The following is a 20,236-nucleotide window of genomic DNA, read 5'->3' as shown; positions in this document are numbered from 1 at the left end:
CCCTTGCACCAGGCACTTCATGCGCCCCCTATTCCTCTGTGCTGGGTACCCCATGCACCTCCTGTTTCCCCTGCCCCGGGCACCCCTTATTCCCCTGCCCCGGGCACCCCATGCACCGCACATTCCCCTGCCCTGGGCACCCCATGCACCCCATTCCTCTGTGCTGGGTACCCCATGCACCCCCCATTCCCGTGCCCTGAGCGCCCCATGCACCCCATTCCTCTGTGCTGGGCACCGCAGGCACCCCCTATATCCCTGCCCTGGGCACCCCGGGCACCCCCCTTTCTCTTGCCCTGGGCACCCCGCATTCCCTCTCCCTGGGCCCGCGCGCCCGGCCCTGGCGGGGCGCCAGGCTCGGCGGGTGACGCGGCGTTCTGGAGCCTCGACCGGCTGAGTCACTTTTTCCTTTCGGGCCGGGAGCCCTGCCCCGGCTCCGGCCCTTCCAGAAACTTCCCCGCGGGGGTGTCCCGGCTTCTCCCAGCAGGGGGGTGCTGCCCCCTGGCCCCCAATCTTCCCTGTGGGGAGATGGGGGGGTTCCCATTTGCACTAGCCGTTTCCTGTTTTGGGCCACTGACCCCCCCCCACCGCTGCACTAGCCCCTTCCCCGCTCAGAGCGCCCCGTCTTTCTCCATCACCCCCTCCAGGACCGGTCCCCCCCCCTTGTAGGAATTAGGACCCCGGAGCTGGCTCTGGGGTGTCGGTTCACACCCCCCCAGATGGCAAGACAGGGGGGTGGTATAGGAAAAAAGGGGGGTATCCCCCCAAAAAAGAGACCCCCTAATACGACTGTGTGGTTCAAGCGACTCCAAAAGTGTGTGGGGGGCCCCCTCGGCCTACCCAGCCAACTCCAGCCCCCCACGATCCCTCCCCAAACCTGCCCCCCTAAAATCCCCTCCTCTGTCCCCCCACCCCAAGCTGCTTCTCTGCCAGTGTCCCTAAAATCTCCCCGTCCGCTGTGCCCCCCAATCCACCCCCTGCCCCCCCAAATCCTGCGCCTCTACTATCCGGCTGCCCTCACTGGCCCTCCTCTGCCCCCCCAAAACTAGCACATTTAAACCATCCAATCTCTGGGTGGAGGGCTGCATTACAGATCTTTGGGGGATCTGTCACCCCTTATTCTGCAGATCTTGTCCCCCCCAATTGCTAGCACCCCCCCTCCGCTTAAGAACCAGGTTCCTTTGCCTTCTTTTGGGGGGAACCCCATGCACTCCCATTCCCCTGTGCTGGGTACCCCATGGGGGTGCATGGGAGGAGGGGGGTTCTGCACCCCTTTGATCCCTGACAGCTGGGTCACGAAGGATTTGAGCTGCGCCATGAAGGGGGGAGGGGGATTGTGCCTCTCCCAGAATCCTTTGTTGCCCTAGGAGGCGAGTGGGTCAGATTTGGGGGAGCAAAGGGGTGTGTGGATTTCCCTGTGGGGGTGGAGGGGGTGGGAATCTGGGGTTCGGCCCGTTTATACAGCCCCATAGCTCGGGAGATGATCTCCCTGGCTCAACCTGGGGGGAGGGGCTAAGGAGGAAATGGGGGGGAGGAAATTTGTCCCCCACTTTCAGACAGCCCCCCCGAAGTTTCCCCCCAAAGTCACCCCTGAATTGTCCCCCTAAACTGCCCCTCTCCCCCAAACTCACCCACGACCCCCGTGGACCATTGGGCTGGGGAGGGGAGCAGAGAATCCCACCCTGCCCCACTTCCAAGGATGGGGGGGGGTCTCTGTCACTTCTCCCCCTGCCCAACGTTCCAGCCAGCAGGGGGCGCTGCTGGGCATGCAGCTTTGCCCTGGGCTCTGGTCTGCCTGGGGGACCCTCCCAGGCCGGCCGCTGCCCCCTGCCTTTGGGGGCGTGCCGTGGGGCTGCGGCACCGGAAATGGGGCCGGGCGTGCGTAGCCCTTGTGCACTTCCTACAGTGTGGCAGGGCAGTGCCCCCGGCCCCCCTGCAGCCGCAGTGCATCGCGGGGGCAGTGCCCCCAGCCCCGCTGCATCGTGGGGGGCAATGCCCCCGGTCCCCCTGCAGCCACAGTGCATCGTGGGGGGCAATGCCCCCAGCCCCGCTGCATCACGGGGGGCAATGCCCCCGGCCCCCCTGCAGCCGCAGTGCATCGCAGGGGGGCAATGCCCCAGCCCCGCTGCATCACGGGGGGCAATGCCCCCGGCCCCGCTGCAGCCGCAGTGCATCGCGGGGGGCAATGCCCCCGGCCCCGCTGCAGCCGCAGTGCATCGCAGGGGGGCAATGCCCCCAGCCCCGCTGCATCACGGGGGGGCAATGCCCCCGGCCCCCCTGCAGCCGCAGTGCATCGCGGGGGGGCAATGCCCCCGGCCCCGCTGCATCACGGGGGGGCAATGCCCCCGGCCCCGCTGCGGCCGCAGTGCATCGTGGGGGGCAATGCCCCCAGCCCCGCTGCATCGCGGGGGGCAATGCCCCCGGCCCCCCTGCAGCCGCAGTGCATCGCGGGGGGCAATGCCCCCGGCCCCCCTGCAGCCGCAGTGCATCGCGGGGGGCAATGCCCCCGGCACCCTGCATCACGGGGGGGCAATGCCCCTGGCCCCGCTGCGGCCGCAGTGCATCGTGGGGGGCAATGCCCCCAGCCCCGCTGCATCGCGGGGGGCAATGCCCCCAGCCCCACTGCGGCCGCAGTGCATCGCGGGGGGCAATGCCCCCGGCACCCTGCATCGCGGGGGGCAATGCCCCCAGCCCCACTGCGGCCGCAGTGCATCGTGGGGGGCAATGCCCCCAGCCCCGCTGCATCGCGGGGGGCAATGCCCCCGGCCCCCCTGCAGCTGCAGTGCATCGTGGGGGGCAATGCCCCCGGCCCCGCTGCATCACGGGGGGGCAATGCCCCTGGCCCCACTGCAGCCGCAGTGCATCGCGGGGGGCAATGCCCCCGGCCCCGCTGCATCGCGGGGGGCAGTGCCCCCGGCCCCCCTGCGGCCGCAGTGCATCTCGGGGGGCAGTGCCCCCGGCCCCAGTGCATCGTGGGGGGCAGTGCCCCTGGCCCTGCTGCAGCCGCAGTGCATCGCGGGGGCAGTGCCCCGGCCCCGCTGCATCGCGGGGGGCAATGCCCCCGGCCCTCCTGCAGCCGCAGTGCATCGTGGGGGACAATCCCCCCGGCCCCGCTGCCGCCCGGCGCTGCACTTTCCAGCGCTCCCTGCTGCGGCGCAAGCCTGGTGCCGGCCTGCAGCTCCCCGGGGGCCGTGCACCGCAATAAAATGCGCATCCCCCCCGCCCCCCCGTGGTACTTTGGTGCAGCCCGACGCACATTCCAGCCCCCGCCGGGCAATGCCGACCCCGGCGCTGCGGGGCGAGGGCCATTGCAATCCAGCCCCCCGCACCCGCAGCCCACCCATGCATCCACTGCATTGCAATGGCCCCCCCCCGGCGTGGATTGCATGGGTGGGCTGCGCGGGGGCGGATTTAGCAGAGAGCACCAAAGGTGTCCTGGGCGCGTATCCCCCCCCCTGCAGTTGGGGGGCGGGTGGGGGGGGGATCGGGGCCCAGAGTGGGGGGGGGCAGTCACTGATTTGTACATAGCTGTCCGTCTCGGAGATCTTTTTGCACTTTCGTCACTGAGCCCCCCCCCCAGTGAGCGTGGAGCTATTGCTACTGAATGTAACCTTCGTGTTTATTTTCTAGATTGCACCTCGGGTTAGTCTGACGGCACTTTATAGACCTAATGAACCGGTGGAACCCCCCCGCCCCCCCCCAAGAAACGAGCAAGCAAAAAAAACCACCCCCCCAACCGCCCCGCCCGCGCCAAACCAAGGTAAAACGTTTCCGACCCTCCAGAAAATCCACCCCCCCCCTCCAGCCGCTTTGATCCCGGTCTCTCTGTTCCAACCGTGACTGTGTGGAAGACCCGTAGAGAACAAGCCGATATTTATCTTTCTGCATCTCTTGTGTGTAACTCGAATAACTTCTCCGAAATAAAACGACGACTATACGCTCAGCGATGGCGGCTGGTGACCCGGGGCCCCCTCGCCCGGTGCTGAGATGCGGCCACCTCTGGGGCGGAGTGGCCGGCGACCCGGGGCCCCCTCGGCCGGAGCCGGGACACGGCCACCTCTGGGGCGGGGCGGCTGGCGACCCAGGGCCCCCTCGCCTGGCACCGAGATGCGGCTACCTCTGGGGCGGGGTGGCCAGTGCCCCGAGGACCCCTCGTAGGGCGCTGAGACGCGGCCACCTCTGGGGTGGGGCAGCTGGTTACACAGGGACCCCTCGCCCGGTGCTGAGATGTGGCCACCTCTGGGGCAGGGCGGCTGGTGACCCAGGGACCCTTGTAGGGCGCTGAGACGTGGCCACCTCTGGGGTGGGGCAGCTGGTTACACGGGGACCCCTCGCCTGGCGCCGAGATACGGCCACCTCTGGGGTGGGGCAGCCGGTGATACAGGGACCCCTCGCCCGGCGCCGAGATGCAGCCACTTCTGCGGGGGGCGGGGTGGCCGGTGACCCAGGGCCCCCTCGCCCGGCGCCGAGATGCGGCCACCTCGAGGGCGGGGCGGCTGGTTACCTGGGGCCCCCTTGCCCGGCGCCGAGATGCGGCCACCTCTGGGGTGGGGCGGCTGGTCACACAGGGACCCCTCGCCCGGCCCTGAGATGTGGCTACCTCTGGTCTGACTCCCAAGGGAGGCGTACCCCTCTCACTGGGGCCAGCCCGGACTGCCAGGGGAGGGGGGGCTACCAGGGGCTGAGCCCGGTCCCTGGCATGGCCAGTAGGGGGTGTTGCAGGGGGGTATTGCGCCCCCCCCCCGCGGCCTCACCATCCTGTCTCTACTTGACCCCTCCCCTGTCTGGGAGCGTGACCCACGTAACTTAGCAACCAGCCACTGCCCGTGGGGGTCAGACGGGGTCGGGGTTGCAGGGGGGCTGGGAGATGGGGGTTTACTGCAGCGCCAAGAAAGGGGTCCCCAGTCCATTGGGGCTGCCTGAGTCTATTGGGGTCCCTGTGCCCATGCGGGGGGGGGCTCCCCGCTGCTGGAGCTGTCACCCCTGGGGCATTAACCCGCTGCCCCCCATCCCACGGCACCAGGTTCCACCGCCCCGTGCCTCAGTTTCCCTTCCTGCCCTTCCCCTAGCTGGCTGTCCCCGGGGGCTGGTTCCGATCCCGGCCAGCCGGGGCGTGATCTGACGCCCCCCTCCGCCCGCAGGGGCCAACGCCCTGTCATCTCTTTCCCCCCGGGGCGGCCCTGACCCTTGAGCCGGTTGTGACGCCACCCCGCTGTCGTCAGCGAGCGAGCCCCTGTTAGCCCGCCCCGCAGAGTGGCTGGCGGGGCAAAGGGGCTCGGAGCGGGTGGCCCGCGGCTCCGACACGGGATCCCTTCTCCGGGCGCCATGGGCTTCCCAGCCGGGCTCCTGATCCTGTTGTCGGTAGGGGCCCTGCCGTGCCAGCCGATAACCCACGGGGACTCGGCCAAGGTGAGCCTGGCGTGGGGCTGGGCAGGGCGGGAGGCTGGTGCCAGAGCTCATTGGCATGCTGGCAACGTGGTGTAAACCCCCCCCCAGCTCTGCCCCCTCTAGCGGCGCCCTGCCCTCAGTTTCCCTCCGGGGAAAACAAGGGGACGATTCTGGGTGGGAAGCGAAAGGTCTGGCTAGACCTGAGCTGGGTTTTTTTTTCTGGTCCCCCCGCTATGGGGTGGATACACCCCACACTGGAGAGGTGAGGGGGCAGGAAGCTCAGCCCAGTGGGGCGTGCCCCGGCCGGCCAAGAGGATATAAAAGGGGGCATGGCGGGAGGAAGAAACCGGGGGGACAGCGGATCAAGGGCTTCAGAGGGAAATGAACAGAATGGGGCAAACAGTGCACAGCCGTCCCCTGGCATCTTGGTTTAGAGACACCCGGGACCCGTGTCCCAGACCGTCTTGGCTAACAGTGATCGTAGAAGAAGATTGGGGTCAGAAGAGATCTCAGGAGGTATCTAGTCTGACCCCCTGCTCAAAGCAGGACCAACCCCAACTAAATCATCCCAGCCAGGGCGATCCTCCGGGAGCTCATCCCATGCTTTCTGCCGTCCCGTTTTGTCGTGCTGACATCCCTCCGGCGAGGAGTTCCGCAGGTCGACGGTGCCTGGGGTGGCTGCTTGAAACCCACCGCATGTGACAGCAGAACCTCAGGGTTACCAAGACCTGAGTTCCGGACCGGGCCACCCCGCACCCCTCGTCCGGACCCGGAAGGAGGCGATCGGCATTAGAGACCCAAAAAGCAAACACTGTACAGTACCATGTTAACCATAAACTACTGTACTAACAAAACACAGGGCGAGTTCAAAAAACCCCCCACCTGGGCCAAGGGCAGGAAACGGCTCGTGGGCGGGTTTCGTTTGGAACACCGAGGGTTCAAAGCAGCGTTTGCCTCCCCCCGACTCAAGTCCGGGTCCAGCTGTAAACGTTGGCTCCGGTCAGCCTGACGGCGGTTTCGGGGTTACCGCCGCCCTCCGCGTTCGGGGCGCTGAGGTTGTGGTTTGTGGGGTGAATCCTTGTGCCGGGATCAACGCTGCCTGTCCCCCTTGTCCACGTGCTGGTTGCCCCCCTCGACGAATTCTAGTAGATCAGCGAGGCGTGATTTTCCTTTACAAAACCCACGTTGACCCTGCCCCGATGAATCCTCTTCCTCTCCGCGTCCCGTCATTCGGATCTTGACTCGCATGTGAAGCCGGGTGCCTGGCACTGAGTCAAGTGGGTCCATGGTTATTAGGTGTCCTCTGTCTGTGGCATGGATGGGGTGCCCATCATTGTGGTCTATAGGCCCCTGGCCCTCTTTCACACATATCTTCTCACAACCCCCACTCCCGGGAGGCAGGGCAAGGTGGGGAAACTGAGGCACGGGGCGACTTACCCACGGTTTGTGGCAGAGCTGGGAGTCCAGCCCGCAACCCCGTGCTCAGACCGCTTCCTCTCCAACCCATCCCGGACCTACAGAGGCCCTGGGGTGATTATAGCCGACGGCGTGTCCCCCTTGCCGGTGAGTTTGCACGCTGGCAGAGGTGTGTTGTCACACGGGGTGTACAGGCCGCCTGGCTGTCGCAGCCGCGAGTGGGTTGACAGGGAGCTGCGGCAGGGGACGGGTAGCCGGGGGCTGCGAGTCTGGGAAACAACCTACTTCAGCGGCGTGGTAGGAAGGAGGAAAACAGAGTGTGGTGGCTTCCCGCAGGGTCTCCTGGAGCCTGCAAGGGCGGGGGGGGGCCAGGTCCCAGAAGAGGGGGGGCTTGCACCATGGTGTTCGTCTGGCCTGGCCCCTGATTTTCCACTGATATGGGTCAGCCTGGGCCTGTCCTTATCCGTGACCCATTCAGTCTCAGACCGCTCGGCCCCAAGAGCAGACTTTGTCCTGTTCCCTCACCCCGCCCCACGGAGCAGCCCTGGAAAGCCTAAGGGGGAAACTGAGGCACGGCTAGGTCTCATCAAAAAAAAATACTCCAAAAGCTGCCCACTCCAGCACGTGCGGGCCAGAGACCTGCCCCGAAATAATGCCCACAGCAGATCTCTCCGAAAAGCACCCGGGGTCGGCGATGGAGAATCCTGGTGAGCTGATAGTAACTCCCCCCCACCCCAAGTTAACTCCCTGTAATTTGTCCCTTGTGAACAAAGAGCTGTAGCTTTCCCGCAGTTCTCTCTCTCACACACACACACACTCTCCTAGTTTCCGTCTCCCTGTTGCACTAATTCCATGGGGGGGACATTTCCGGTATCTCGGTTTACATGGGGGACAAGCTACAAGGCTGTCGGATCCAGCTGTTGCTAAGAACATCTGGGGCAGCGAGCCAATCCCGGAAACGCCGCTCACCGGGTCAGTGCTTCGTCACGGCTGGAGGAGCGGACTGAATGCTGCGTGCAGACCTGGTGGCCCCGTCTCCAAAAAGATCCATTGGGATTGGAAAAAGTTCAGAAACAGGCAACAAAAATGATTCGGGGGGTCTGGAACAGCTGCCGTCCGAGGAGAGATGAATAAGACCAGGACTTTTCAGCTTGGAAAAGAGACGGCGAAGGGGAGAGAGGAGAGAGGTCTATCAAATCGTGACGGGGGTGGAGAAAGTCAAGAAGGAAGTCTGATTTGTTCCTTCTCATAACACACGAACCAGGAGTCATCTGGTGAAATTAACAGGCAGCTGGTGGAAAACAGACAAAAGGAAGTATTTCTTTGCACAATGCACTGTCGACCTGGGGAACTCCTCGCCACTGGATGTTGTGACAGCCAAGACCATAACAGGAGTCAAAAAAGAACTAGATACGTTCCTGGAGGACAGGTCCATCAGCGGCTATTAGCCAGAATGGTGGCCCTGGCCTCTGTTTGCCCGAAGCTGGGAATGGAGGCCAGGGGATGGATCACTTGATGATTCCCTGTTCTGATCCTTCCCTCTGGGGCCCCCGGCATTGGCCACTGTCGGCAGACAGGACACTGGGCTGGATGGACGGTTGGCCTGACCCGGTACGGCCAATAACACCATAAAACAGGGAGAGACAAAACAGGCTGCTCCAAAGGGAGACAGGTGCAGCACACCCTGCCTGGCTCCAGGCTGGTTCTCTGCAGACCGCCTGTGATCTCGCGCTTCGCTCACTGTTCACGACACACCCCAAAGGACCCCCAAAAGGCCCTTCCCTCCTAACCCCCTGGCTTCGTTATCGCCCTGAGTGGGGACAGATCATTAATGAGCCGGCTGGAGGCAGAGCAAAGGACTACCAGCCACGGGGCAAAATGGTGATTGGCTCAAACTGGAAACTGAGGCAGGGCTGCTCCACCGTGGGGGGAGCCAGAGGGGTGAAAGCAGCCCTAGACATGCTTCTGCTGATGGGTCAGCTGCCCTGGTACCCCAGCTGATAACAGGGGTGGCTGGATGCTGTGGGCCCGCTGCTTCCGAACTCCCGCTTTCTCCTCCTACAAGCCGAGGCCGGGGGGAGAGGCCAGTGAAACAAGAGACCCCACTCCCCTCCCGGAGCTGGGCAGAGAACCCAGGAGTCCTGCTCCCAGCCTCCCTGCTCTAACCAATAGCTCCCACTCCCCTCCCGGAACCGGGAAGAAAACCCAGGAGTCCTGGTTCCCAGCCCACCCCCTGCCCCACTCTCACCCACCAGCTCCCACTCTCCTCCTGGAGCTGGGGAGAGAACCCAGGAGTCCTGGCTCCCAGCGTCCCGTGCTCTAACCCACCAGCCCCCACTCCCCTCCTGAAGCCAGGGAGAGAACCCAGGCGTCCCGGCTCCCAGCCTCCCTGCTCTAACCACCAGCCCCCACTCCCCTCCCAGAGCTGGGGAGAGAACCCAGGAGTCCTGGCTCCCAGCCCCCCACTTCCCTCCCGGAGCCAGAGAGAGAACCCAGGTGTCCCGGCTCCCAGCCCCGCCTGCTCTGACCCACCAGCCCTCGCTCCCCTCCCAAAGCCGGGGAGAGAACCCAGGCGTTCCGGCTCCCAGCCCCCCCTGCTCTCACCCACCAGCCCCCACTCCCCCTCCGGAGCCGGGGAGAGAACCCAGGCGTCCCGGCTCCCAGCCCCCGCCCCAGTGAGTCTGCCCTATCCGTGGAGCAGCGCTGACCCCTGGCGGCCAGCCGGGGTAACCCAGGGCAGTTGGAAGGGCGGCCGCGGGGACGTGCTCCGAGGGGGAAGGACCCCCGTGGGCCTGCGGGACTCCTGGCCACAAGACAGCCCCAGGGGGAATTTACACAAACCGTAAAGACACGGGTCTGTGCCTGAGGGGAGAGTCCAGAGCTGCAGGGAGGCCTGAGGCCCCCCCCCGGGGAAGAGGCGGAAAACGCCCCCTAATGGCCAGGCCGGGCATTTCGCCCCTCGCCCCACGGCTCCGCCGTGCCCCCCAAGGGCCAGTGAGGGGGCTGCAGAAGGCCCTGGCGGTAACCCACTGCTTTTCTGCCCCCCACCCCCCAGCAGGACGGGCACTGCTTCCAGGTCCTCCCGGCTGAGGAGGGGGCCCTGAATATTGGCCGCCACTGGGGGGCCGCCACCCCGGCAGCCACGGTCCACATCGACATGAGCAAGGTGACCAGGTACAATCCCTGGGGGCGGGGGGTGCTTCCCCACAGGGGGCTAGTGGGTCAGATGGAGGGTGGGTTCTCTCCCCGGGTCTGGGAGGGGAGTGGGGGCTGGTGGGTCAGAGCGGGGGGACTGGGAGCCAGGACTCCTGGGTTCTCTCCCTGGGTCTGGGAGGGGAGTGGGGGCTGGTGGGTTAGAGCAGGTGGGGCTGGGAGCCAGGACTCCTGGGTTCTCTCCCTGGCTCTGGGAGGGGAGTGTGGGCTGGTGGGTCAGAGCAGGTGGGACTGGGAGCCAGGACTCCTGGGTTCTCTCCCTGGCTCTGAGAGGAGAGCGGGGGCCGGTGGATTAGAGCAGGGGGGGCTGGGAGCCAGGACGCCTGGGTTCCCTGTGTACGGTGTGGGCCCCTCTCTCCCCAGCACCGCCTCGTCCTTCGAGTTCCGCACTCTGGACCCCGAGGGGGTGATCTTTTTCGGGGACATGGGGGACCACAATGACTGGTTCGTCCTGGGGCTGCGCCGGGGGAAGGCCGAGATGCAGATCAACAATATCATGACGAACATCAGTGTTCGGGGCGGGCAGCGGCTGGACGATGGACACTGGCACCGAGTATGGGGGGGCTGGGGGGAGTTGGGGGGCTCCTGTGAGGGGTAGGGGTGCTGGGAAGAGGAATGCGGGACCAGAGGGGGCGGGGCTGGGGGCATTGGGAGGGCAATTGGGGTGGGGATGGCTGGGAGGAGGAGGAAGGTTTTGGGGGGGTCCCCTTGGGGAAGCCATAACTGGGATGTGGGTGTGTTTTAAGGGGGCCCTTGGAGTTGGGGGAGCTGTGTGGCTTTGGGGGGAACCCTGGGAGTGGGGTAGGCTGGAGGGGGGCTGGGTGGGTTTTTGGGGATTCTCTCAGGGTGGAAGGCAGCTGGGTGGGTTTTGGGGGGACCCTGGGCCTGAGGGCAGCTGGACAGTGGGTTGGGTGGGTTTTGGGGGTTCTCTCTGGGTTGAGGGGGACTGGTGGATTATGGGGGACCTTGGATGTGAGGGCAGATGGACAGGGAGTTGGATGGGTTTTGGGGGCTCTCTCAGGGCAGAGGGGGGTTGGGTGCGTTTTGGGGGGACCGTGGTGCTGGGGTGTTTGGAGGGGGGGCTGGGGTAAGTTTGGGGGTTCCCCTGGGGCAGGAGCTCTAGGAAGGGGCAGGGGTAAGTTTGGGGGTTCCCCCTGGGGTGGGAGGGGCAGAGGTTGGGGCCTGGCTGGGCTGCAGTAGCCGTGTGCTCCCCTCGTCCCCCCAGATGCTGGTGATGAATGAGGGGGACAGTGTGCGGCTGGAGGTGGACGACGAGGAGCTTCTGGCCCTGGGCCACGTCTCGTACCCCATCACTGAGCGCCCGGTGCCCGAGATGCGCCTCGCCATGGGGGGGCTGCTCCTCCCTGCCTCGCACCTGCTGTCCCCGGTGAGGGCTGGGAGCCCGGATGCCTGGGTTCTCTCCCTGGCTCTGGAGGGGAGTGGGGGCTGGTGGATTAGAGCAGCAGGGGCTGGGAGCCAGGACTCCTGGGTTCTCTCCCCAGCTCTGGGAGGGGAGCGGGGGCTGGTGGGTGAGAGCAGCGGGGGCTGGGAGCCAGGACTCCTGGGTTCTCTCCCCAGCTCTGGGAGGGCAGTGGGGGCTGGTGGGTTAGAGCCGGGGGGGGGGCTGGGAGCCAGGACTCCTGGGTTCTCTCCCCAGCTCTGGGAGGGGAGCAGGGGCTGATGGGTGAGAGCAGGGGGGGCTGGGAGCCAGGACTCCTGGGTTCTCTCCCCAGCTCTGGGAGGGGAGCGGGGCCAGGTGGGTGAGAGCGGGGGGGCTGGGAGCCAGGACTCCTGGGTTCTCTCCCCAGCTTTGGGAGGGGAGCGGGGCCAGGTGGGTGAGAGCGGGGGGGCTGGGAGCTGGGATTTGGGGGCCTCCCTCACCCCCCCGGCGTTGCAGATGAACACGGCCATGGACGGCTGCCTGAGGCGGTGGAGCTGGCTGAACCAGACGACCACCTGGCGGGAGGGCGCCGCCCTGCGGGCCAAGGCCAAGCCCTGCTTCAGCGCCCTGCGGCCTGGCAGCTTCTTCCCTGGGGCGGGGCTGGCCAGCTTCCGCCCGGCAGGTACCCCAGGGACCCCGGCGTCGGGCGGCCTGGGCCCGCCTTCCTCTCCAACGTCGCCTCTGTCCCCCAGGGGGATCCCCCACCCCGGCTCCCTGGACGGCCCCCCTCCCCCTACGGTGACCCCCCCATCACATCCCCCTCTCCTCTGAAGTGACCCCCCAGCCCCTCTACGGTGACAGCCCCAGGCCCCCCTCTCCAGGCCTCCCAGCCCCCCCTGCAGTAATCCCTCCCTCCCCCAGGCCTCCCCAACAGTGACCCCCCAACTCCCCTCCCACTGGCAGCATCTGCTGCGGGAGTCCCGCCCCCCTGCCCCCAGTTAACCTGCCCCCTGTGTTCCCCCCCCCCCCAGACCTGGCCGGTGGCACTGCACCCCCCAACGGGAGCTGGGGGCTGGAGGTGGAGCTGGGGCTCCGGGCCCCCCGGCAGACGGGGCTGGTGCTGGCTGTGGGGGTCCCTGATGGGAGCCTGGCACTGAGCCTGGTCCTGCAGCCCACGGTGAGTCCCGCGGGGGGGTGGGGGGAAGATGGTGTGGGGGGGAATCCGCTCACTGGGGGAGAATTGTGCCGGGGATCCACTCACCATGGGGGGCCTGGGGCTGGGTATCTTCTCCCTGGGGGGCGGTGTACGGTGCCAGGGATGTGCTCATGATGGGGGGCCCTGTTGTGGGGATCTGCTCACTGGGGGGGGCACAATACCAGGGATCCACTCACTGGAGGGCCAATGTGCCGGGGATCTGATCACCGGGTGGGGGGGCTGTGCTGGGGATCCACCCATGGGGGGGGGATGGTGCCAGGGATCTGCTCACTGGGGCCACAGTGCTGGGGGGATCTGCTCAGCTGGGGAGCGGTGATGGGGATCCACTCGCTCTGTGTGTGTGTGTGCAGTGCCAGGGATCCACTCACTGGTGGGGGGGGCCGCAGTAGCAGGGATCTGCTCACCGGGGGGGCATAGTACCAGGGATCTGCTCACCGGGGGCACGAAGCTGTGGATCTGCTCACCGGGGGGAAAGTGCCAGGGATCTGCTCACCGGGGGAAAATGATGCTGGGGATCCGCTCACAGGGGGCACCATCGGGCGGTGGGGGGCGCTTCTCGCGTGCGGTGTGGGGGCAGATTTGGGGAGGGCCATCTCCGTCTCCCTGCTGACCCTCCTGCTCACTCTCCCATAGGCCGTGGTGGTGCGCCTCGGCAACTGGACCAAGCTGCGGCTGCCCCTGCCGGAGGGGCCCTGCCTGGATGCCCCCCTGCGCCTGCGGGTCTCCCCCACCCAGCTGGCCCTGCAGCTGGGCAACCATGGAGGCACCCTGCCCAACCAGGCCCCCGACTTCCAGTGGCTGCAGGGGACCTGGCTGGGCCAGGAGGGGCGGCTCTTCATTGGGGGGCTGCCAGGTACATTCACCCCCTCTGGGCACATGGTAGCAACCTGCCCCGCCCCTGGGTACTGCTTGACGGCTTCCCCCGCAGCCGGGACGGCCTTGACTGTGCCCCCTCCCACCTTAGCCGGGCCGGCCTTAACGTGAGACCCTCCCCTTCAGGTGTAGCTGTATGGGTGGTGGGTGGGAGCGGGGGGAGGGGTCCCCTCTCTCCCCACCCTCTGACCCCCCGCTCCCCTCTGTATCTCCTTGCAGACGGGGACAAGACCCCCAGGCCCCAGGAGTGGGGGGCTTTCCGGGGCTGCCTGCGGGGGATCCGGGTGCAAGGCCGCCAACTGGACCTGGACTCAGCCCTGTTCAGGAGCGACACCATCTGGGCCCACAGCTGCCCTGGGGCCCACGAGGGGGCAGAAGCGGGGAGGAGAGCCAGGGGCCACGGTGCTGATTAAAGGATCTGCCGGGCAACACCGCCTCCCTGGTTACCCGGGCAATGGACACCACTGGGAGTGGGAGGGGTATGTGGCTCGGGGGGGTAGGAGCGGCGGTGCCCTGTGATGATGTGGGGCTGTCACTGGGAGCGGCAGTAACTGGGGGGGGGCTATGGCTGGAGTGGGGCTGTGACTGGTGGTGCGACTGTGATGTGTCTGGGAGCGGTTGTCTGTGACAGTGTCGGGCTGTGCCTCGGCACCGCGGTGACGGTGTCCGAATGTGCCGGGGGGTGGTTGTGGGGCTGTGGCGGGGCAGGGCTGGGCCTGGGAGTGGTTGTGATGGCGTGGGGCTGGGTAGCGGTTGTGACAACGTCGGGTCGGGTCTGGGAGCCGTTGGGCTGGTCGCTGCGTAGCCGTGTCCGTGCGGCTGTGAGCGACGGGGCGACTGTGAGCAGCTGCGACGGGGTGTGGTGGACTAGTTGTGACCGTGGCGGGAAGGTGGTTGTGAATGGCTTGGCTGGCACCTGGGGTTTGTAGCACCGTGCCTGGTTTGGCAGCGGTGAGGGCGAGTGTTTGGGCGATTGTGCTCATGCCGGATTGTTGTGCGTCGAGGGTGATGGGGCTGTGCATGTGCAAGACCGTGTGACTGTCGCCCATGTGGGTGCTTGTTTCTGGGTGTCTGTGTCTTGCACTGGGAGTGTGCAACAGTGACTGTATGACCGTGGGGGGGGGGTGTCAAGCTCATCCCAAGTGGTTGGGTGATGGTGATTGTGAGCACGAGTCTGACGGTGTGCGTGTGTCCGAGGGTCTAATTTTTGTCATGCTCCTCGTGTTTTGTCGAGGTGACTGTGATTGTGGGTGACGTTCTGATTGTGTGTGTGTGTGTGTGAGAGAACGTACGCTTCTCCCTGTACAGCCTGTGAAGACTCACCTCTATGCACACACCTGAGACTGTGTAATGGTGAATGATTGTAGTTTGCACGTGTGTAATCCAAAGACTCAGCAACCGTGTGTTGACTACACATCATAGAGTTGATTGATTTTCAGGCCAGAAAGGAGCTTTAGACCTCAAGTCTGAGCCTCCTGTCTAGCACGGACTGGGGTATTTCATCCAGACCGCCTGTACTGAGCCCAGCAACTCCGGACTGCATCAAGTTGTCTACCTTCCTTTCTTTGCTGATTGAAGTAGTTTGTGTGTGTAGCTAAGAGATTGTAAAGCTGCGAATAAGTGTGACTGACTGGTGGGCGGGTGTGTAATTGTGGACAATTGCCGTTTCTTAATTACACACATCCAGAGCCACACAGTCTCGTAATCACACACCCCCTGACAGTCATGCATAGATACAGACACAGCCATACAATCTCATAGTCTCTCTCTCTCTCACACACACACACAGAGTGGTCATTGTTGTACAGTCTTGGTCACACAGTTGCTCTGTCGTGGGTTCTTAACTACACCGCCTGCAACTACAGCCCTTCACGATGACAGTCACAACAGTACAGTCGCCTAGTCTCTTTCATACAGCGTCCCGTAATCTCTTTAATCACACACCCTAAACTACAGTCGCTCGCGGTTACATCCATCACGTTTTCGTCACCCATACAGCGACAGTCATTCATAGACACATGCGCTCAGCCATAGTCTCTTAATCGCACACACAACCACGGGGACTCCAGCGTAATCCGTTACCCGTGCAGCCACGACACAGTGTAGGTGTGAACGGCTGTAGTTGTGTGTGGGTGCATCACTAAGAGACTATGGCGGCGTGACGGGGGGCTGTAGCTGTGTATGAGATGAAGCGCGTGCGCGGTTGAGACTGTGCATCTCTGAACGACTGTAGCTGTATGCGTGATTGAGGCCTGATGGCTGTAGCTGTGAATGGCTGTAGTTTGGCAGGGTGATAAAGAGACTGTGGCTGTGGGAGACGGTACCATGAGAGAGACACGAGGTGACTGTGCGGGTTGTGACTGTAATTGTGACTGTAATTATGTGTAGGGAGGTGTAGTTAAGGACTTATGACAAAACTGGTGTGTGTGTGTGTAGCTTATGACAAAATGACTGTAGATTTGTGCGCAACTGTGACTGTACACCTACAACCGGTGTGTGTGTGTGTGTGTGTGTAGTTTATGACAAAATGACTGTAGATTTGTGCGCAACTGTGACTGTACACCTACAACCAGTGTGTGTGTGTGTGTGTGTGTAGTTTATGACAAAATGACTGTAGATTTGTGTGCGACTGTGACTGTACACCTACAACTGGTGTCTGTGTGAGCGTGTGTGGATTATGACAAAATGACTGTAGATTTGTGCACGGCTGTGACTGTACACCTACAACTGGTGTATGTGTGAGCGTGTGTGGATTATGACAAAATGACTGTAGATTTGTGTGCGACTGTGACTGTACACCTACAACTGGTGTGTGTGTGAGCGTGTGTGTGTGTGTGTGGCTTATGACAAAATGACTGTAGATTTGTGTGTGACGGTGACAGTACACCTACAACCGGTGTGTGTGTAGCTTATGACAAAATGACTGTAGATTTGTGCGCGACTGTGACTGTGCACCTACAACTGGTGTGCGTGTCTCTGTATGTGTGTGTGTGAGAGAGCAAGCGAGAGCAAGACTGACAGATTGTGTGGCTGCGGTTGTATCTCTGAATGACTGTAGCTGGGTATGTGACTAAGAGATTGTCTGTCCGGCTGTGAATGTGCGTCTGTGAGCGACTGTAGGGGGTGTGCCTGTGTCTTAGGAGACTGTACCACTGTGACGGCCATTTGTGTGAGACTGAAACCCTGCTGGGTGTGTTCCCTGTGTCTACGCTCGGCCACAACACACAACGCTGGAGCCCCCCAACCCCCAGGGATGCTTGGGGCTGGCAAACAGACACAGGCCGTGCCAGCTACGCAGTGACCATAACCCAATTTATTATTATATACAAAATTGGCTACTAAGCGGCTCACGACAAGGGGGTCCGGAGCTCCCGAACGGCGGATCACCCCAGAGCTGGGTCACGGGCCGGACCCCGGTGCCCGGCTCTAGGTAATGACGGAAGGGACTTCGAATCTACACCACCCCCACCCCTCCGGTCCAGAGACAGGACGTGCTGGCCAAGAGGTGACAGGCCAGGACGCCTGGGTTCCAATCCCCTCCCTGATGGACCATAAGCCCCCCCCACCCGCCACGGGGGTCTCCTTGCTGCCCCTCCCGCCTGTGTATGAAACTGGGGAGGATCCTGATGGTGGGGGATGGGAAGGGGAGTTACTCAATGGGGGTAAAGTGCTATTGAAATGTTACACTGGTTATTAGCAACGATGATCATTTTGCCCCGAAGTCCCACGCTCAAACTCCCCACTCCAGGAATGGAACCCAGGAGTCCGGACTCCCACCTGCCCCTGCTATAAACACCAGAGCCAGGGATAGGACCCAGGAGTCCTGGCTCCCAGCTCCCCGCAACCCCCGTGCTCTAATCCCCCAGACCCCACTCCCTCACCCAGCTCTGTTAAGGGAAGGGGGGTTGGGAGCCAGGACTCCTGGGTTCTCTCCATGGATCTGGGAGGGGAGTGGAGGCTAGTGATTAGAGCAGGCGATGTGGGAGCTGGGAGCCAGGATTCCTGGGTTCTCTCCCTGGATCTGGGAGGGGAGTGGAGGCTAGTGATTAGAGCTGGGGGGGGAGAGCTGGGAGCCAGGATTCCTGGGTTCTCTCCTCATCTCACGCCGCTGCGAGACCGCGGCTGTAGGGGTCACCAAGTCCCCAGAAGGAGTTGGTGTTCCCACCCTGGCCCCCCTTCACAGCAGGAGGCACGTCCCCGATTTGCTGCTGACGCTGTCGGCGGGCACGCTGGGGTCCAGGTCCCTGGGGACGGTGCCCTTGGCCCCCCACACGTTCAGCTCCCCGAAGACGCCGGTCTCCACCATCTCCTCCTGCCAGGGGATGGGGACGTTGCCGGAGGAGAAGTCCTCGTAGAAGGCCCGGTCCTGCTCGTCCAGCGCCACCCCCTCACCGTAGAGAAGGCGCCCACCTCGCTGATGTCCTTGGCGTAGACCGTCCGGGGGTCGGGCACGAAGGGCGGCTCCGCCAGACCTGGGGGGGCGGGGGGGGCACATGGACACCGGGGCGGGTGGGGGGCGACACCCCCGAAGCAGGGCGCGATCGGCCGCGCACCAGCCGGCCCCGGGGACACCCCCGCCGCCCCGCGGCGACCCCGCCCGCACAACCCCACCGCGACCCCTGCCCGCACAACCCGCCCGCACAACCGCACTGCAACCATCACCCCACCGCGACCCCCGCCCGCACAACCCCACCGCAACCCCCGCCCGCACAACCCACCCGCACAACCGCACTGCAACCATCACCCCACCGCGACCCCCGCCCGCACAACCCCACCGCGACCCCCGCCCGCACAACCCGCCCGCACAACCGCACCGCAACCCCCGCCTGCACAACCCGCCCGCACAACCCCACCGCGACCCCCGCCCGCACAACCGCACCGCAACCCCCGCCCGCACAACCCGCCCGCACAACCGCACCGCAACCCCCGCCTGCACAACCCGCCCGCACAACCCCACCGCGACCCCTGCCCGCACAACCCGCCCGCACAACCCCACCGCGACCCCCGCCCGCACAACCCCACCGCGACCCCCGCCCGCACAACCCGCCCGCACAACCGCACCGCAACCCCCGCCTGCACAACCCGCCCGCACAACCCCACCGCGACCCCCGCCCGCACAACCGCACCGCAACCCCCGCCTGCACAACCCGCCCGCACAACCCCACCGCGACCCCCGCCCGCACAACCCGCCCGCACAACCCCACCGCGACCCCCGCCCGCACAACCCGCCCGCACAACCGCACCGCAACCCCCGCCTGCACAACCCGCCCGCACAACCCCACCGCGACCCCCGCCCGCACAACCCTCCCGCACAACCCCACCGCGACCCCCGCCCGCACAACCCGCCCGCACAACCGCACCGCAACCCCCGCCCGCACAACCCCACCGCGACCCCCGCCCGCACAACCCTCCCGCACAACCGCACCGCAACCCCCGCCCACACAACCCTCCCGCACAACCGCACCGCGACCCCCGCCCGCACAACCCGCCCGCACAACCGCACCGCGACCCCCGCCCTCACAACCCGCCCGCACAACCGCACCGCGACCCCCGCCCGCACAACCCGCCCGCACAACCGCACCGCAACCCCCGCCCGCACAACCCTCAGGGAACGGATGGGTAGGATCCCCTGGGGGACTAACATGAAGGGGAAGGGAGTCCAGGAGAGCTGGCTGTATTTCAAGGAATCCCTGTTGAGGTTACAGGGACAAACCATCCCGATGAGCCGAAAGAATAGTAAACATGGCAAGCGACCAGCTTGGCTTAATGGTGAAATCCTAGCGGATCTTAAACATAAAAAAGAAGCTTACAAGAAGTGGAAGGTTGGACATATGACCAGGGAAGAGTATAAAAATATTGCTCGGGCATGTAGGAAAGATATCAGGAGGGCCAAATCGCACCTGGAGCTGCAGCTAGCAAGAGATGTCAAGAGTAACAAGAAGGGTTTCTTCAGGTATGTTGGCAACAAGAAGAAAGCCAAGGAAAGTGTGGGCCCCTTACTGAATGAGGGAGGCAACCTAGTGACAGAGGATGTGGAAAAAGCTAATGTACTCAATGCTTTTTTTGCCTCTGTTTTCACTAACAAGGTCAGCTCCCAGACTGCTGCGCTGGGCATCACAGAATGGGGAAGAGATGGCCAGCCCTCTGTGGAGATAGAGGTGGTTAGGGACTATTTAGAAAAGCTGGACGTGCACAAGTCCATGGGGCCGGACGAGTTGCATCCGAGAGTGCTGAAGGAATTGGCGGCTGTGATTGCAGAGCCCTTGGCCATTATCTTTGAAAACTCGTGGCGAACGGGGGAAGTCCCGGATGACTGGAAAAAGGCTAATGTAGTGCCAATCTTTAAAAAAGGGAAGAAGGAGGATCCTGGGAACTACAGGCCAGTCAGCCTCACCTCAGTCCCTGGAAAAATCATGGAGCAGGTCCTCAAAGAATCAATCCTGAAGCACTTACATGAGAGGAAAGTGATCAGGAACAGTCAGCATGGATTCACCAAGGGAAGGTCATGCCTGACTAACCTAATCGCCTTTTATGATGAGATTACTGGTTCTGTGGATGAAGGGAAAGCAGTGGATGTATTGTTTCTTGACTTTAGCAAAGCTTTTGACACGGTCTCCCACAGTATTCTTGTCAGCAAGTTAAGGAAGTATGGGCTGGATGAATGCACTATAAGGTGGGTAGAAAGCTGGCTAGATTGTCGGGCTCAACGGGTAGTGATCAATGGCTCCATGTCTAGTTGGCAGCCGGTGTCA

General features: G+C 64.0%; 2 protein-coding genes across 3 annotated transcripts in view; one reads left to right on the top strand and one right to left on the bottom strand.

Moving 5' to 3' along the window:
• The first annotated feature begins 5,203 nt into the window (after positions 1-5,203).
• SHBG (sex hormone binding globulin) lies at positions 5,204-13,906 on the top strand. 2 transcript variants are annotated; one of them, XM_074941505.1, is made up of 8 exons: positions 5,204-5,406; positions 9,860-9,975; positions 10,378-10,567; positions 11,240-11,401; positions 11,912-12,077; positions 12,427-12,572; positions 13,245-13,464; positions 13,704-13,906. In XM_074941505.1, the coding sequence occupies exons 1-8, from the start codon at positions 5,323-5,325 to the stop codon at positions 13,895-13,897; spliced, it is 1,278 nt and encodes a 425-aa protein (XP_074797606.1). In that variant the 5' UTR covers positions 5,204-5,322; the 3' UTR covers positions 13,898-13,906. The 2 variants fall into 2 exon arrangements, with proteins under 2 accessions (XP_074797606.1, XP_074797605.1); XM_074941504.1 differs by having other exon boundaries at positions 9,857-9,975.
• Positions 13,907-17,583: 3,677 nt separating this feature from the next.
• GRK1 (G protein-coupled receptor kinase 1) overlaps positions 17,584-20,236 on the bottom strand; it is a 22,850-nt gene continuing 20,197 nt past the window's right edge. Inside the window, 2 exon segments of the mRNA XM_074941500.1 lie at positions 17,584-17,873; positions 17,876-17,956. Coding sequence (XP_074797601.1) covers positions 17,662-17,873; positions 17,876-17,956 — 293 coding nt within the window. The 3' untranslated portion in view covers positions 17,584-17,661.

The sequence above is a fragment of the Natator depressus genome, chromosome 28 (assembly GCF_965152275.1).
Source record: "Natator depressus isolate rNatDep1 chromosome 28, rNatDep2.hap1, whole genome shotgun sequence".
Taxonomy (NCBI): Eukaryota; Metazoa; Chordata; order Testudines; family Cheloniidae; genus Natator; species Natator depressus.
Note: the sequence above shows the minus strand (reverse complement) of the source record. Positions and strands in the feature narration are given on the sequence as shown.